This window comes from Stegodyphus dumicola, chromosome 2, assembly GCF_044657685.1.
Source record: "Stegodyphus dumicola isolate Sdum_Otavi_A_Nest chromosome 2, ASM4465768v1".
Lineage (NCBI taxonomy): Eukaryota > Metazoa > Arthropoda > Arachnida > Araneae > Eresidae > Stegodyphus > Stegodyphus dumicola.
In genome coordinates, this window is record NC_140769.1 from 116,791,344 (window position 1) to 116,811,129 (window position 19,786).

The window sequence follows — 19,786 nt, forward strand, 5'->3', positions numbered from 1 at the left end:
TGCTGCAGTGGTTAACCTATTAACCGCCAAAACTACAAGGAATGTTTCTTTTCTCATGAAAATAATAACAAATATTAAATTAAGCATTTATAACATAAATTTACATTGAAAATAAAAAAATGCTCTTACCGGTGGGAAATGCGAGTGTTGCGTTCGTGCAACGTCAGCGGAATAAGACTACGGATGTTTAGTGAGTCGGATTGTTCTCGTGTGATGTTTCTTTTGAGTGGAGCGCAGGATTACTTTTTAGCTGTATAACGTTTTTTAAATCTACAAATCACTTTACTTGTAATTAATTTAATATTAAAATATACATTGTATTTCTTTTACAAATACAGATTATTTCAATTGAAAGATTCAAGCATGAAAAGCGTGATTACAATCATGATGTAAAGCTACATTACATACTTTGCATCTACAGAGTTGCCAACTCTCCCGATTTTCGACCGCTCTCCCGCCAACCCGATTTACAATATATTTCTCCCGACTTTTTCTTATTCTTAATATTTCTCACGATTTTTATGGAACTTGGCTTCATACTTCGTTATATGAACAAAAAGAAAAAGTGATTTTGGACGTCTGAAAGCAACTGAATTTTCTCTAGATTATATCTAAAATAAAACCTTGCGAATCAGTTGAGAATTTCTGCTTTGTGAGTGACAGCATACGTATCCAGAAACGTCGTTCTCCAATGGGCATCGAGCTCCACTGCGTGTAATCTGGCATATATTAGCCAATGAGCACAAAGCAAGCTCAAGGCCGTTGGCCGTTATTTGGATGTTCTTTCGCTATTTCGTTCATCTTGTCCTGAGTTGTGTGAGTACACGTGCCTTTGGGAAATAGTTTCAGAAATTATCGTCTTTTGTTATGTCTTGCGAGAAAGGTGAAATACACGTGCACGTTTCAAAAATCGTACACAGTTGACTTTCCTTCCATTATTTCTTCAAGGAAATGTAATAAATTTGCGATGTGTACCATCTGCCATTGCGATTTTTCGATTTCGTATGGTGAAAGGGCAGATGTTCTCAAACATGTGCGTACACAAAAACACAAGGACAACATGAGTAGTTTTGAAAAAAAACGAAAAATTAAATTTTTCTTCGGAAACAAAAGACCAAAAAGTGATTAATGCAGAATGTCTGTTCTCTGCCTTTTTATTGGAGCACAACCTGCCACTGAATGCATCGGATCATGCTGCAGCTTTATTTAGAAAAATGTTTCCCGATAGTGAAATCGCTAAGAAATACTCAAGTGCAAGGACCAAAACAGGTGCAATTGTTAAAGAAATGGGTTTGAAAAATAAATCTTCAGTTATTGATTGCATTAAAACAGCTCCGTTCTGCCTCTCTACGAATGGAAGCAATAATACCAATTCAAAACTGTATCCAATTCTTGTTTCTTTTTTTAATCCAGAGTCTTCAGAAATTGAGTGCAGTTTACTTTCTCTCCCCACTTTAGAAGGACATTCGACAGGCTTTAATATAGCACAGCTAATTATTAAAACTTTAAAAGAAAATGCAGTCCCTCTGGATAATTGCTTAGCACTTGGTGCCGATAATGCACCAGTAATGGTAGGCTTGAAGATTGGTGTTGCAGGCATCTTAAGAAAGGCAAATTCAGATTTGCAGATTATGAGGTGCACCTGTCACCTCTTAAATTTAGCAGCTGAAAAAGGGGCAGCTTCTTTACCATTAAATGTGGATGAATACATTGTTGATATTTATTATTATCTTGAAATAAGTTCTAAAAGAAAGGAAAAATTGAAACAGTTCCAACAGCTGCATAATACTGAAATAAGAAAAATTTTGAAACTTGTGTGTACACGCTGGCTGTCTTTAAAGAAATGCTTATCTAGAATCCTCGATCAATGGAACCCACTTCTTGCATTTTTTAAAGAAGAAGTAAATGCTTCGAGAGTTAAGATAAAAGGTTCTATTGAAAGTTATAAAGCACCTAAAGTAAATGGAGATGTAGTTACTACTTCTATTGTTAAAAATAGGTTTGAGAAAATTAAATCTGCATCATTCAGCAATTCAACTGGCAGTTCTCAAAATAATACTGCAAAATATAAGCGTAAAGCTGATACAAATTTCTCTCAAAATAAAAAAATTGCTCAGCACACGAAACATTTTCCGATTATTGTAAGTTTATCTTGTGAAGAACGAATATTTATGTTTTTTTCTTCGGACCTTAACAAAGCTTTTTGCTTTTTTTTACAATTCATTTTGCCATCATTCGATGTTCTTAACGCAATTCTACAAAGCAGAATTCCATTAATTCATGTTTTGCAATCAATGATTTATGATCTGTTTAAAGACATTTTATCAAAGTTTGTAAAACCAGTCTGTGTTTTGTCTTGTAATTCTATATATGATGTGATTTATGGTGTAACAGAAAATCAGAAGAAAGATGAAGATTTGGTAATAGGAGCTGCAACTACAAAAGTAGTGGAAGAACTTTCAGAAGAAGACAAAAATAAGTTTTATCTTCATGTTAGGAGTTACTTCTGTCGAGTATGTGATTACATACTACATAAATTTCCAGTCAACGTTGAAGTGATTTTGCATGCTAAAGTTGCTGATGTTTCTGCTCTAGCAAATGCATCTTTTTCTGATATAAGATACTTTTTGAACAGATTTCCTGTGTTACTTCGTTTAGTCATGAAAGATGACGATATTGATGTTGCTACTGATATACTGCAGTCGCAATTTTGCAGTTTACAATTAGAAAACTTGGATGAAGTTATAAATCAGCTAGGATTGACACCCAGTGGAGTTTAATTGTAAAATTGAAAGGTGCTGATGGAATTTTAAAATATAGTGAACTCTCTAGAATTATGTTGGCCATCTTGACAGTTTCCCATAGTAATGCGGAGTGTGAGAGGATTTTTAGTGTTGTTGCGAAAACGAGTACTAAATTTAGATCTAATATTAGTGATGACACATTAGAAAAACTTTTATTAGCGAAAGCAGGCCTACGTGGCAATTGCTATGAACAAAATTATGAAGTTCCTTTCTTAACGAAAGCAAAATCTGCCACTGTCCATTACATTTGTATAAAAACTGATTAAAGTATCATTTTTTTTTAAACGATGCAAGTAATAAAAATGTTTTTTATGTCTAAGGTATTTTTGTTTTGCTTGCATTTAAGACTTAGTAACTATTTAAAGTTAATTCATTATTAAAAACTATATTTTTATCATTTAAAAAGTATTTTTAACATTGTGAAAAATCTCCTGATTTCTTAAAAAAATCTCCTGATTTTTGAGTGTCATAGGTTGGCAAGTATGTATCTATGCAGAATGTCTGTTCTCTGCCTTTTTATTGGAGCACAACCTGCCACTGAATGCATCGGATCATGCTGCAGCTTTATTTAGAAAAATGTTTCCCGATAGTGAAATCGCTAAGAAATACTCAAGTGCAAGGACCAAAACAGGTGCAATTGTTAAAGAAATGGGTTTGAAAAATAAATCTTCAGTTATTGATTGCATTAAAACAGCTCCGTTCTGCCTCTCTACGAATGGAAGCAATAATACCAATTCAAAACTGTATCCAATTCTTGTTTCTTTTCTCACAAGTTTGGCTATGGTACTCTTTACAACAGTCTTTTGTTATCAACGGACTTTACTATAAAATGTATACCATCTCCATGCTATGGTATTTGAATGCTGAATTTACTAGGTCTTCCTATTGCTGATCTATTTCTGCCTGATTCTACACTCTCAATAGGAGTTTGCAAAAGGAATAATGCATTCTCGCGTCTGAAATCTAAAAGAGACTTTATATTTCCAGTAGTAAAAAGTGGTGATATTTAGTAAGTTTAGATACAGTCTCACCTCATAATTTATCAGTATTGTCAAATGCCAATTCTGCTTCATATTCCTGTACTGCAAACGTGATATCGATTCTCATACAACAGGAACAGAAATGTCCTTATCAAAAGACCAATACATTTGTTCTTGACGTAAAGAATGATATTCTGTAAGCAATAATATTCCAATAAATCTTGTCATATAGGCTTCAGATGCAATAAATTCGGGACGCTTTTTTTTTTCGCTGAGTGTATATATTTGTCTGTTCAACGAGAAGATAGTAAATGTCTAAACCAAAACGAAAATCGAAAATCTGTGCACTAGTTTTACCTTGTATTTTGTCTTTTATAATTTCTCTTCTATCTCTTTCTTCATGTTTTTCCTGAGACATAACTAACAGTTCCTTTTTTATCCACTTCAAGATTTCAGTCTTCTGCTTTTTAAACTTTTTAGTATGACTATAACAGCTTTTAGAAAACTGAAACTTACTTCTTACGTGAATTTCAACTTCCCCAGCAGTATCATTTGGTAAAATATCATTATCATTATTTAAAAAATTGCTTCCTTTCTTCTTCATCACTAGATTCTGCAATTTCTGGGGGAACAACAACAATATCAGTTTCATTCTGGTCATTATTAACATTATCATCATTTGTTTCTTCATCAAAAAATCTTTGAAGGGCTTCTTCTAATGTAAGATACCTCATTCTAGGCATTTTTAAACAACCAGAACATCGAAAGGAATGAGTGAAAAAGGAGATTGACTACCCGTTTCTTGCTGACGTTGTGTCAGCGCAACACCTGTTTTTCCTTCCAAACACAAATAAAAACATCTGACTGATGTAATGTTCTGATAAATGGTGACCTTGACTAAAAATAGATCACTCATAAAGACAGTGATTCTTTGGTTCAATATTTTCAGCAAAAATACCCGGTCGAAAATTTTGCTTAAAATATGAGATTAATTATTATAAACAAAATGATTGTTGAAGGCAAATATTTTTTTACAGAAATAATCTTCATAATATTCCCTACACAAAATCATCTGCTGGTATAAAATATCTTAGGTAGTTATGTTAATATATGCATTTATTTTGACCATTGTGTCAACGCAACACTAGCGGCTAATGGGTTAAAAAAAAATCGCTAAGCCCCCTGACACAGAATGAGGGTGCCGAACAAGACTGGGGGCACCACTAACACTGTCACTCCCAAAAGCTTCAAAGAAGACTGGTGAAAGACGTGGGTCAAAAGTTGTCCTTTGCACTTGGTTAAATACTTAGTATAATTGTGTCATACAGTCTCGAGTCAAGGGTCGACTTTGACCTGCAGTTACCTCCACTTTTGTCACTCTCTGTCAGCTCTTTTTCGTGTGGTGAGCCTTTTAATATTGTGCCCACAATCTTAAAACTTTATCGTCCTATTAACCTGTGAGGACACACATCAAGCCTGCCAGGCCATGTTGTTACAAAAACATAATACAGAAATTACTCCTTTGGGGGAAATTTTTCAACCTTCTCAGTAGCTGTGTTCAAGGTCATGTGCGTGTCATTCACAGGTATCTCCGGAATTTATCTCTTCCTCTTTTTTCAGAAATGGGGTAACCAGGTCTCCCAGGCCCGAAGTGCGCATTCACATTGTCATTTTTAAACCGGACAGAGGCGATAAGAAGGATTATGTGAAGACATGCCATCACCCTCGATGTTTCCAAAACCCAAGACAAGGCCAACCAAGATTCTGACACTTTCCCCACCAAACCCTCTTTATGTGAAATCCCAAGAAAGACTTGTAGGAAAAAAAAAATTCTGAAGCATGGCAGGCGATATGCAAGGTCACCTTAGGAACCGGGTTGAGTATTCCGGTTCTAAAGTATCTCATACATGTTCAGTGAGATTTAAATAAGAAACTATGCTGACAAATCCATTCAATAGATATCATTACTTTCCAAGAGCTCCTCAATAGCATGAGTCCTGTGTGACCATACATTGTCATTCATAAAAACAAAGTCAAGACCAGTGACACCTTGTAAAAGATCCACACGGGGATGGATAACTTCATCACAGTAATAAATCTCCAGTAAGTGAACCTCTAACAAATCCACCCATTCATCATAATGACTCCCCATACAAGTATGACAAGACCACTCCAGTGATCTCTTTCATTGATGTTAGGGGAATGAAAGTGTGTCTCTATCTCTGTCCATATCAACTGTGCCAATAATCATTTGTCAGAATGAAAGAACTCTCACTGGTAAAGAGGATATGACTTCATTGATAAAGTGTTCTCCAGTCTGTGTTCTGTATACTGCTGTTGATGGGCTACTGTCAATGGTATGCAGCTGTCAGAAATTAAGCTTATTAAATGAAATCATATGGCCATAGTAAATAGAACACTTGTCATCAGTTGCCAGGTGCAGATGCTGAGCAATCTTACCGACCATCATCAAGAATTCTTACAGCTGTTCCTGTCATTTGGAAGGCTTTCCAAGCTCGTGAAACAACACTTTTATCAGTTCCAAAGTCTTAGGTGACAGATGTAAAACCACGCCCTTCCTCAAACTTGTTAATCATTCTACCACGTGTAAAGGCATCCTGATGTTTTCTTACTGCCATCTTGCACATACAATCTTTCACTTGCACAAGATTGCCTGAAAATACACCTTCCTTTCTTCTTTTTAAGTTGCATTGCATTTTGCATGTCCTGATATATCCTCTGACATCACAGTGCTGGTATTTGCATATGCATCATCTTTCTACTGAGTTGGTTTTTCATTGTTCTGATCACAAAAAGCCCTTTGCAATAGTTTCATGGTTGTATGTTGAAAAATGAATTTTTTACTTAATATTAAAGAAAATTAATTTTCTTAACTTGCATTGTAACCATATGGTATCTTATATGTGAGTACTAATAATTGTTTAATATGAAAATAAGTAGAAGTTGCATGTTTTTTTAGATATTACGTAACATCATTTTAGTGCCTGATCAGTAGTTTATTATGTATTTCATAAACTGTTTATTGACAGTTCAAGTATGTCTTATTATGACTTACTTATCAGATACATCATTCTATAGGAATGAAGCAAAAGTTACCAGTTTGCAAAAGAAAATTTAAAATAGTCACATTCACAAAAATGGAAGTTATTCAAGTTCTATAAAGCCCCCTGTACACGAGGAGACATCTCTGAACAAGTCTTCCTCATAGACATGTCTCCTGACAGCATTTTGTCTTCACAGGGAGATTTTGTATATAAGTTTCTCTGAGTTATTTAGCCAAAGCAGATGACATGATTTGTATCCAGTAGAAGATATCCATCCATCTCACAACTAACATAATTACAAAGTTTCCAATGTCTTTATCTTTTAATTCTTATTATTTTAAAAATAAGTTGTAATAATAATAGTAGTAGTAATAATGAACAGAACACTTAATAGCAGACAGAAAGTAACAATAATTAAAGTTGCTAGTAAATTTGAAAAAAAAATTACAAAGTACAAAAAACAAATAAAAATTGTAAATTAAAAAGTAATAAAATAAATGAAACAGGAAAGGAAAACAGTTAATTGTGAAATGTAATGCATATATATAATCATTACATAAAAGCAGAAAATAAATCGATTACTTCATATATAGCATAAAATATACCACATAATAAGTAGATTCATTAATAGAGCATTTTTTAAGCACATGAAAGAAGAAAAATAAATTACTTAAAAATCTAATCTATTTTAGATATAATATAAAATTATTATGTAAATTAATTTATATGAAAATTTATATATAATGTAAATAATAACATTTTATGTGTAATTATGAAATAATAAAATCATTATACACTAGGGAAGTAAATTAAGAGAATTTGCATATTTTATCGAATTGCATGAAAAGAAATGAACTGAAGGAAAAACCACTGCTTCTAGATAAAAATACAAATCTTGTACGGCAAATACATACGTGTGTGTAGGTGGAGCCAGCAGAAAAACAGGCTTTAGAAGTGTGTGGAGGGTAAGATGAATTGCATTTGCTAGCACACCTCAGCAATTTTCTTGATGTTATTTTGCAGCAGTCGGTTAAATTCACATTGGAACAGTAAAAATGAGTAACCACCGTTTAGATGGTGGAATGAGGTGGCGAATTGTGAGAAGGTAGAGGCAGGCCAATTGCAAGTCCAGATATGTAGAGAGTTTAATTGAACGCCCACCATCATGTGTAACCTATGGAAACAGTTCTAGGATACTGGATCCATCAAAAGAAAGCCTGGGCAAGGTCGTCTAAGGGACACAACGGCCAGAGAAGATCGCTACTTGCCCATTTTAGCGAAGTATAACAGAGGCGCTACAGCTTCTCAGCTCTTTCGGGACCTGTATGCAGCCACAGGAACCCATGTAACAAGGGTAACTGTTTCCAAGAGACTGAATGAGACAGGGTTATTTGCCAGAAGACCGGCTATTTGTGTTCCACTCACGTCTACGGACAGGGGAGTCCGATTAGCATGGTGCAGGCAGCATAGTGATTAGAGTACGGAGCATTGAGCGACCGTTCTTTTCACCGACGGGCCTGCTACCTACCCTCCATTGTCCCCGAAATCAACAATTATGGCAGTGGCGGTGTAATGGTCTGGGCAGGCATCATGTTGGATGGCCGCACACATCTCCACATTTTTGACAGAGGCTCTGTGACTGGTGTGAGGTCTTGGAGCCCTATGTTCGCCTTTTCTGGGGTGTAGTGGGCTCCAAGTTCATCTTACAGGATGATAACATGAAGCCACATAGGCATCTGGCAGATTTAGTTAATGTTAACAAATGAGGTAAAAAATTAAATTGCTCTGTAGGTTATAATAGCAGATCACTTGTATCAAAAGAATTCAATTGGAAATTATGATCTAAAAGAAATATTATATCATAAATTGAATAAGTACCATATGATCTGGGCCATTTTATTTAGGAAGCTTTAGCTTCCTAAATAATGCTGAGAATAGGTACAATTCTTTTTCAGACACTTGATTTCCATACGCAATTTCATGGACTGTTGCCATATATGTCTCTGGCAGGAATGTATCCCATCATGTGAAATGCTCACTAATTTGGTGCAGGCACCACAGACATGCACCAGAGTTATGTTTTCATGTGTAGATGAAATGGCACAGGTACTGCAGACTTGCACAAATCCTTGTTTGGAGACATGTCTCCTTGTGTAGACAGGGTTTTATTCAAGGTAAGCTGAATAATATTTAATTAGTTCAAAACACTGCTTTTAAAATTAGTTTAAAACAGCATTTGTGTAATGGGCCAATCATTAATAAGTTATATACAATGTGAACTAATAATGCAGGACTTCAAGTTTGCATATAGACATCTAACACCAGATCCATTTTGAGGTCTTGATATCAGCTTTCTTTGTACAAATGATGGCAACTATTACTCAGTTGAAATTCTATATGTAATGCATAGTAATATTCAAGTCATACATCAATTCTGAATGAGTTTTGAATCCCAGTATGTTTACTTTTGTGCAGGTTAGTGCCTCGAACACGGTACTTACTGGACGCTGTAATGAAAAAGGAAATAGATTCCAAAGCATCTTTAAAAAGAGTATGGCAAGAAAATCCTAAATGTGAGTATTATTTTTTTAATCAATCAGTTGTAAGTAGTTACTGTATCTGTATTAACTTAACTATTGCAAGATTTTTTAATAGTTGTAGAGAAATAAAATTTTGATTATTGTGTTTGGATACTGGTTGCTATAAATTTTTATAATGAGGTATAGAATAATATTTCTTTAATAATCAAAATCATAAAAAACAACCTTGTATTTAGCGTAGGTATAATGAAACACTCAATCGATTTCGAGGGCAGCTAAAGGTCCCTCCTCATCAGGAGAAAGAAATACATAGAAAGAAGAAAATAGGAGAAGGAGTCACAGAAACATGTGGTCCTTATCAGCACTGCACGTGGTTATAATTAGATTTTTAATCAGAGTTGCACTGGCCGCCTACTTTTACTGAGCCAGGCTATCTGATCAAGCATAAAGAAATATTAGCGAAGTTAAAATAGGGAGCGAGGGGCAAATGCACCTTACGCTCAAAATCTGAACTTCAAATAATGGAAAGCAACCACTGAATGGATTTTTATACCCTCTGGTAGTACCAAACGCGAGGAGGTAACGCCATCTATCGGCAAAAATAACTGAATTAAGATAGTAGAATTTTAAAGGCATTAGGAAGGACTGGATTGGACTTCAAATCATTAACTAAACTTGCTAAATATTTTTGTGAACGTGAAAAGCTTCAAGAAAATCCAATTCACCTATGGAAGAAGCCTTTTGGATGATTTTTGCAGACCCAAAATCAAAATTATGGTTAAAAGTCCAACTACATCATACGCTATTGAAGACTTGTTAATTTCGCCTTTTCTGACATAAGATTCATGTTCCTTGATACGAAACTTCAATGCTCTTTTTTTTTTTTTGCCAATATATCTTAAACCACACTGACATGATATACTATAAATTCCCCAAGAATTCAAGACAGAAACGCAATCTTTTAGAACCGAAGGGTGAATTTTATTAATAGGGGAGAAACCGACTTGAAAATTGAATTTCTGGAGAATCCGTGCAATTTTATAGCTAACAGAAGGATAAAATGGAAGCACGACAAGGTCATTAATATTTTTTCTAAAAGTGGAATGTCTTCTTTGATGGGAATCTGAAAATTTTTTAACGGCTTTATCAATAATCACGGGAGAAAATCCACGGTCAATCGCAACTGCTGTCAAATAATTAAGTTCATTGGTAAGCAAAGATTCAGAGGAACAAACTTTAAGCGCGCGGAAAACATAATAGTAAAAAGAAGCCATTTTTTGCGTAACAGGGTGGCATGACTTGGCATGGGGTGGTAAACAAACTGCAAAGGGTACACAGTGGTGCTAAAATCGGTATCATTGCGGATTATAAGAATATCGAGGAAGGGGAGGGAATTGTTGGATTCAATTTCCAGAGTGAATTGGATGGCTGTATCAGTTGAATTCATAATAGATAGAATCTCGGATAAATCCTCCTTATAACCGTCAAAAAGTGCGAAAGTGTCATCAACATACCGAATCCAAAGATGAAAAAATAATTTATCAAATAATTTCATCTCAAAATAGTACATATAAATGTCAGCAACTACCGGACTGAGAGGATTACCCATAGCCAATCCTTCAACTTGACGAAAATATGCATTTTGGAAAACAAAGTGGGTTTGACTCAGAGAAACTTTAGTAAGCGAAACCAACTCATTAATTTCAGTATGTCTGAAGTGAAATTCTCGAAGCCTAGTTTCAAGACAATTTAGTGCTCCTTCGACTGGAACAGTGTGAATATTGTTAGCAAGTAGAGGAGAAAATCTGGAAACTAAATATTTGGCCAAAGGATATGAAGCAGTACCTATGTTGGAAACAATTGGTCGAAAAGGAATACCGGTTTTGTGGACTTTTGGAAGAGCATAAAGTCTAGCGCAATTAGTAATAGGTGGAATAAGTGATTTCTTCAACTGAGTTGGCAGAATGTGGGAAGATTTAATAGCACTTTTTACTTTCTTGAGGTCCGAAGTTGAAGGATCTTTAGGGATCGAGCAGTATGGGCCTTCATTTATCAATTTAGAGACTCCAGTAATATATGTGTGTTTGTCCATAACAACGATCTGTCGGCCCTATCAGCTTTAGAGATAATGATATTAGTATCAGAATGAATTTCACGTAAGATCTCATTTTCCTTTTTACTAAGATTCGACCCAAAGATTTATTGTTAAAACTAACGTTATGAGTAATTAGGTGGCGGATTGTATCCTTCTGCGTTTCTGAAATTTTGGAGAATTTAAAGGCTTTCTCTATAGGGGCTATGATTTGAGGAATTGAAGGTTTAGATGTCTTTGAAAAGTTGAAATTATATTTTAATACTTTTAACTGATCCTCCAAAAGATTCCTATTGGAGATATTAACGATGGGGTTAACGTTTACAGTGGGAAGATCAGCTAGATAGTTGGGACTATCCGACTGGTATGTGAGTTTAAGGAATTTAGAAATGAGCACATTTTTATGCCGTTGACAAACGGTATTGGTTCTAGATCAGGATGTATGTTCAAATGAGGAAAAATTTTCAGTGGAATTAGCAATTTTTAAATGGAGGTAATAAAATTCAAATTCAATTTTAGATAAACGTTTGCGTGTGTCCCTTATAATGTGACGAAGAAGTGCCAATTTGAATTTATGCAAAATTTTTGAAACGTAAACGGAAGCTTTAAGGCTACATTTCACATGTATAAATTTGGGAATGAAATTTTGATGCTTGCATTTAAGTAGAAACTGTAGAGGATTCAAGAATTTTGTACACTTAAGGCGTAACTTACAAAATCAGTTCCTGTCAGTGGACAAATTGTGAAAAGGGCACAAGCAAGAAACAAGTGAACAAAAGAAATGTAATTACGAAAGTCCAAACAAGTAATTACTTATAACATGAAAAAACACCAATAAATAATGAAGAAAATTTTCATCAACATATGACAAAAACATTCCAAAAGGAGAGAAACATCCAATACAGAAAACCAATAGCCACGTGGAAAGAAGCAACGAAAGTCAAAATCGTGCACATGGTAAACCGATAAAAAATAGAATTACCTCGAAAATGCCGGTTGATAACATAAACCAAATCCGAAAAAATGATGGCCACGTGGAAAGAAGTAAATAAAATGGTGCATGTGGTAAAACAATAAACAGTAAAATATTCTCGAAAATGCCGGTTGATAGCGCAAACTAAACTAGAAGAGAAACACGCTAACGTGACAATCAAAATCGTAAAAAACAACCTTGTATTTAGGGTAGGTATAATGAAACACTCTTGAAATTGAATCCAACAATTCCCTCCCCTTCCTCGATATTCTTATAATCCGCAATGATACCGATTTTAGCACCACTGTGTACCGTAAACCCTTTGCAGTTTGTTTACCACCCCATGCCAAGTCATGCCACCCTGTTAAGCAAAAAATCGCTTCTTTTTACTATTATGTTTTCCGCGCGCTAAAAGTTTGTTCCTCTGAATCTTTGCTTACCAATGAACTTAATTATTTGAGAGCAGTTGCGATTGACCATGGATTTTCTCCCGTGATTATTGATAAAGCCGTTAAAAAATTTTCAGATTCCCATCAAAGAAGACATTCCACTGTTAGAAATAATATTAATGACCTTGTCGTGCTTCCATTGTATCCTTCTGTCAGCTATAAAATTGCACAGATTCTCCAGAAATTCAATTTTCAAGTCGGTTTCTCCCCTATTAATAAAATTCACCCTTCGGTTCTAAAAGATTGCGTTTCTGTCTTGAATTCTTGGGGAATTTATAGTATATCGTGTCAGTGTGTTTTAAGATATATTGGCCAAACAAAAAGAGCCTTGAAGTTTTGTATCAAGGAACATGAATCTTATGTCAAAAAAGGCGAAATTAACAAGTCTTCAATAGCGTATGATGTAGTTGGACTTTTAACCATAATTTTGATTTTGGGTCTGCAAAAATCATCCAAAAGGCTTCTTCCATAGGTGAATTGGATTTTCTTGAAGCTTTTCACGTTCACAAAGATTTAGCAAGTTTAGTTAATGATTTGAAGTCCAATCCAGTCCTTCCTAATGCCTTTAAAATTCTACTATCTTAATTCAGTTATTTTTGCCGATAGATGGTGTTACCTCCTCGCGTTTGGTACTACCAGAGGGTATAAAAATCCATTCAGTGGTTGCTTTCCATTATTTGAAGTTCAGATTTTGAGCGTAAGGTGCATTTGCCCCTCGCTCCCTATTTTAACTTCGCTAATATTTCTTTATGCTTGATCAGATAGCCTGGCTCAGTAAAAGTAGGCGGCCAGTGCAGCTCTGATTAAAAATCTAGTTATAACCACGTGCAGTGCTGATAAGGACCACATGTTTCTGTGACTCCTACTCCTATTTTCTTCTTTCTATGTATTTCTTTCTCCTGATGAGGAGGGACCTTTAACTGCCCTCAAAATCGATTGAGTGTTTCATTATACCTACGCTAAATACAAGGTTGTTTTTTACGATTTTGATTGTCACGTTAGCGTGTTTCTCTTCTATTTTATTTCTTTAATAATTTAAGATTACTTTTAAAATTTAAATCTTAAATTACAAGAAATGAAGATGATATAATTCATATACCATAAGCAGAGATTTGGCCTTCTACATCACATAGGGTAAGAAGATTCCTTCATCTTACTTTAGGTACATTGGGACTAGCACTACATTATTTTTGCAGTATAGGCTACCATATTGAAATCTTTAGCAACTTTCCTGTCTTGGTACAGAAATAATGTGATATTTTTATCAAGCTGTTTTATTTTAAATAATGCAGGGTTCGTACAGTCCTTAAGAGCTTTTAAAAGACCTTGGGTTTTTTGGAATCAATTTTTGGTCTTTAAAACTCCTTAATTTTAATCACCTGAAATTTCTGTCTGTTACCTGCCATTTTAAATGTGAATTAGTATTTTGGACAGATATTTTTTGGCAATTCATTGACAAATGTAGTTATCTTTTGAATGGGTGAATAGGTTCATAAAATATAATTTGTTCCTATTTCTTATATAAACAATGAGATACTCAAGTTTCTGAGCAAGAAGTGAAATATAAGCATTTCAAAATTATTTCATTTTTTCTAATGAAGAGTTCGTCGAAGGGTCCGGGTTCAATTCCCGGAGAAGGCTTGAATGCTTGTAAATGTATAGTGTCCATGTGGCATGGGGGCACTCTAAATATGCGGCGAGCCGAAAGTCCTCTCCAGAGGTTGTTAGGAGAAGAGGGATGGGATATCTTCGGACCCATCCCCCAAGGTCCATCATGCTCTCCATCAAAATTGGGAACTGACCTAAATTGCAATGTCACCTCGAAGGTACTCAAGGCAGTTGCCAACAACAGGCTTAAACTTGCACTCCTTGCAACAAGGAATTTTGTGGGCTTGAGTTGACTATAGGTCAGACAAGTGAGCATTAGCAACAACTTTCCATTTTGGTGATTTATTATACAATATTTTGAATCTGAAAAGTAAACAAGGTAATAACGCTTAAATTGCACTTAAGCGCAATTCACGAAACAATGCTTAGCAAAAGCAAAATAGCTATGTAATTAATTGAAAATGCCTTCATTTTAATTTTTCTGTGCTAAGAGTTTATTCCATGTAATTGTTTCAATATACGTCAGTGTTCTCTATAAAATTACTTTTACACTTTTTCCTCTGTCCCCCCCCCCCAATATATTTCTGGCTTGGCTTTTTGCTGTTACAGAATTGGTAGGGGTAATTTTTCTGTAGGATTTTAGACATTGCAATCTGGAAAGTTTAGAAGGATTTGAAAGCAAGATTTATAGACCCACAAATCTGGAAGATTGCAGAAACATGTCTTTATGGTATTAGCATGTTATGGATATATTTTACAGGAAGTTTGTGATGAACTTTTACTTTTTGGAGAAATTTCAGAAGAATAATGAAAACATAATATTTAATACTTCTGATACTAGAAATTTTCCTAACATATTTATCTTCCCTTTGTTTCCTCTACTTTTCACTACATGCAAGCATGGAAAATATCAAAAATGCTTCTAATCTTATCACATGGACAAGCATTTACAGAAAGGAATTTTTCTATTAATAAACAAATTGAAAACTGACAATTTCAAAGATTCATCTTATATGTCTCAATGCATCAGCATCATATACAGGGTTGGCACTACACATTTTTCCTATAGAGCAATCTCTGTGGATCCTAAATTCTGCTGCCTACTGCCTTCCTAAATTCTAAAATTTTGCCATTTCTATATTTTGTTGCTCGGTGTGTCACTAAATTAAAAAAATTCTGCTACACCATCTCTGCAACTGAACCTTATCATATATCATTTCGTATTTATTCTGAATGTTCATATTGAAGAAAGAAACCCAATACATAAAAAGAAAGAAAATTATTCTTCAAAGCTATGTACAGTTATTATTATGTAAATTAAGCAGTTGTAATTTCACCCTTTGCTATGATTTTCCTTGTCAGAATGAAAATCACTCATATAGTTTTTAAATTAACGTTTTGGGGTTGTAGGGCAGAATTTGTTTCTGGTCTCTGCTTGCATGCTACACCATTTCCTGCCAATTTGTTACATGATAACTAGGGTTTGTACGGTCCTTAAGAGTCCTTAAAAGTCCTTAGATTTTTTGGAATCGATTTTTGGTCTTTAAAAGTCTTTAATTTTGGCCAAAATCAACAGAAGGTCCTTAATTTTAATCATCTGAAATTTCTTTCTGTTTTTACGACTGTCATTTTGAGAAATTTTTTTGCCGATTCACTGCTGTATATATGGTTACCTTTTGAATGTGTTCATGAGTTATAATTTGTTTCTATTTCTAATATAAATGATGGAATATTCGAGTTTCTAAGCAAGAAGTGAAACATAAGCATTTCGAAATTCATTTTTTGTAGTAAAAGAGCTCTTAAACAACTTTTCGCTTTTGGGCATGAGAATTCTTTTATTAAACAGTTCTAAATTTGGCGACTTTTTAACATTTTGGCGATTTTAAGATTTATTTTGCTATAGAAACTTTTTAATTCCGAGATCTGAGAATTTTTCAGTGATTTTGTTTAAAACATCGTAACATTAATAAATTTCATTAAAATAATGGTAATATATTGGAATTATATTTAAAAAATAACATTAAAATAAAACGTTTTTATTTTTCGCTGTAATATTATAAAGTTTCATTTTGGCAACTTATACAATATTTTAAATTTGAAAAATAAACAAGGTATAATGCTGTAAAGCACAATTTACGAAACAGCTCTTATAAAAAGCAAAATTAGCTATAATTAATTAAAAATGTCTTGTTTTTAATTTTTTCATAGTAAGAGTTTTTCCCATGTAATTGTCTCAGAATATTCAAAATTCTCAGAATGTGTATCAATTTTCTCTATAAAATTAATTTTATACTTTTTCCCTTCTATTTTTTCCCAAAATATTTCTGGCTTTTTGCTGTTACAGAATTGGTAGGGATAATTTTTCTTTAGGATTTTAGACATTGCAGCTTGGAAAGTTTAGAAGGATTTGAAGGCAAGATTTATAGACTCACAATTCTAGAAGATTCAAGAAATATATGACAAAATGAAAAATGTCTGCATGGTATCAACATGTAATGGATGTATTTTACAGAAAGTTTGCAATGAATTTCTTAATTTTTGGAGAACATCTGGAAGAACAATGAAAACATAATATTTGAATGTTTTTCTTCTTACTTAACATATTTATCTTCTCTTTATTTTCTGTACTTTTCACTAGACAGAAGCATGGAAAATATCAAAAATGCTTCTGATCTTATAACATGGGCAGGCATTATAAAAAGGGTTTTTTTAATTAATAAAGAAATTGAAAAAAAAAAAGAAAAACATCATAACTTTGATAGATTTTGTGTTATATTTTGGAATTATATTTCAAAAGTAACATTAAAATAAAACATTTTTATTTTTGCTGTCATATTATAAAGTTTCATTTTGGCAACTTATTATACAATATTTTGTATCTAAAAAATAAACAAGGTATAATGCTATAAAGCATAATTTATGAAACATCTCTTAGCAAAAACAAAATTAACTATGTAATTAATTAAAAATATCTTGTTTTTAATTTTTTCATAGTAAGCATATTTCCCATGTAATTGTCTCAGAATATTCAAAATTCTCAGAATATGCATCAGTTTTTTCTATAAAATTAATTTTGTACTTTTCCCTCCTTTTTTTTCCCCCCAAAATATTTCTGGCTTTTTGCTGTTACAGAAATGGTTGGGATAATTTTTCTGTAGTATTTTTGACATTGCAGCTTGGAAAATTTAGAAAGATTTGAAGGCAAGATTTATAGACCTATGATTCTAGAAGATTCGATAAATATGTGACAAAATGAAAAATGTCTCCATGGTATCAACGCGTAATGGATGTATTTTACAGAAAGTTTCCAATGAATTTCTTACTTTTTGGAGAATGTCTGGAAGAACAATGAAGACATAATATTTGAATGTTTTACTCCTGATGCTAGAATCTTTTTCTTAACATGTTTATCTTCCCTTTATTTTCTCTACTTTTAACTAGACATAAACATGGAAAATATCAAAAATGCTTCTAATCTTATCAATTGGGCAGGCATTATAGAAAGAGTTTTTTTATTAATAAAGAAATTGAAAACTTACAGTTTAAAAGATTATTAATATTTCTTAATGCATCATACACATAGCTGGCACTAGGCATTTTCCCACCTGATGCAGTCTCTGTGCATCCTAAATTCTGCTGCCTAGTGCCTTTCTAAATTCTTCTTCCAATGCCCGCTCTAAATTCTAAAAGTTTTGCCATTTCTAGATTTTATTGTTCGGTGTGTCACTAAATTCTAGAAATTCTGCCACATCAGCTCTAACCGGCCTTTACTATATATATTTCATATTGCTTCTGAATGTTCATAGTACTAAAGAAATCAAATTAGCTGCTTTTTCTGTACATTATAAATACATTTAGTGTTTTTTAGAATAACAGAAATCCTTAATTAAATCCAAAAATTCTAAAATGAAAAGGAAACGTGTTGAAGAAAGAAACTGAATACATAAAGGAAATTATTCTTCAAAGATATGTGCAGTTATTATTATGTAAATTACCCAATTGTTTATGATTTCATTCTTTACTATAATTCCCCATTTTTATTTCCTCATATGATAGAGTTATTGAGCCAGATTAAATTTAAATTAAATTGTATAATCTTTGACCACTAGTCCACATTATTAGTTTGAATTTGACTGTTCTTGTTTAATTATGTCACTGTGAGCTGTAATTGATTTTGTTAGCATCAGAATATGCCTTTATGTTCTAAGCTCTTTTTAAATAAGAGGCTTATTTAAACCTTTGTCTGATATTGTAGTTAATATCAGACATAGTGATAATATGCTTCACACTTGTCAGGAGTTTTGAACTATTTAACTTTTACCAGATCAATTAAACCCTCATAGGTACATTGTGGAAAGGTTGACAAGTTAGGTGATAAAGACGCAGAAATTAGTGAGAGCATTGATTTGCATATTGAGACAAATCTCCAATTGTTAGAAAAGATGCTTAAAGAGAAGGAAATCGATATAAAGTAGCCAAAATGTCTGGGAAAGCTTCAAATTAAAATGATGGATAAATATTTTGTTGACTGTTGTTACAAAAAATAAATGTTCTGTAGCTTTTAATGCATAATTTTCTTGATATCATTTAAGAATCTGTGTCATAAATTACATATACTTTAAACTGTGAAATTTTATTAGATTTTGATTTTAATAGGGCTTTTTTAAACAAATATTGTTAAAAAATAAAATTTAATGGTGGTCTTGTAAATCAATAATGACTAAGGTTATCAAACTACCTAATTTAATTATTTATAACTAACTATTTAATTATTTATAACTAACCTTAAAAATTATCTCTACATATTAAAGGGAGTTATTGCCTTTCATTAATACTTACTGTGGTCACAAGATAAAATATAAAAATGTAAAAATTCAAGTAAAACATATTCTATGCATCTTAGACTTAAAATAATACAAAACAACTTATCACCTCTGGTGCTTTAATGGCTTATTGGAACCTTAAAGTATATTAACTGGGTTACAACCCCTGGAACTGTACACGAAGCTGCAACACTAACTGCATAAAACAGGGTCTGACTAACTTTCAACACTTGCCAACCTTGCCTACATCAGGCCTTTCAGGTTTGTTCTAATCAGCAGGTCTCTCTCTAGACAAGCAGCAGCGGTGACAACATTCAGTCTTTTGTTATGAATCATGCTGATTATGATCTTACTTCTCATTTTAACCTATGCAGTTTGACATAAAATCTACCTTCTTATTTACTAAATCTCTAGACTGACCAAGTATGTGACAAAATGAGACATACAAAAAT

The 19,786-nt window shown here is 33.3% G+C and overlaps 1 protein-coding gene across 1 annotated transcript in view; it reads left to right on the plus strand.

The window, feature by feature from the left end:
• kz (putative ATP-dependent RNA helicase kurz) overlaps positions 1-19,786 on the plus strand; it is a 186,950-nt gene that overhangs the window by 150,834 nt on the left and 16,330 nt on the right. Inside the window, 1 exon segment of the mRNA XM_085811070.1 lies at positions 9,325-9,422. Coding sequence (XP_085667196.1) covers positions 9,325-9,422 — 98 coding nt within the window.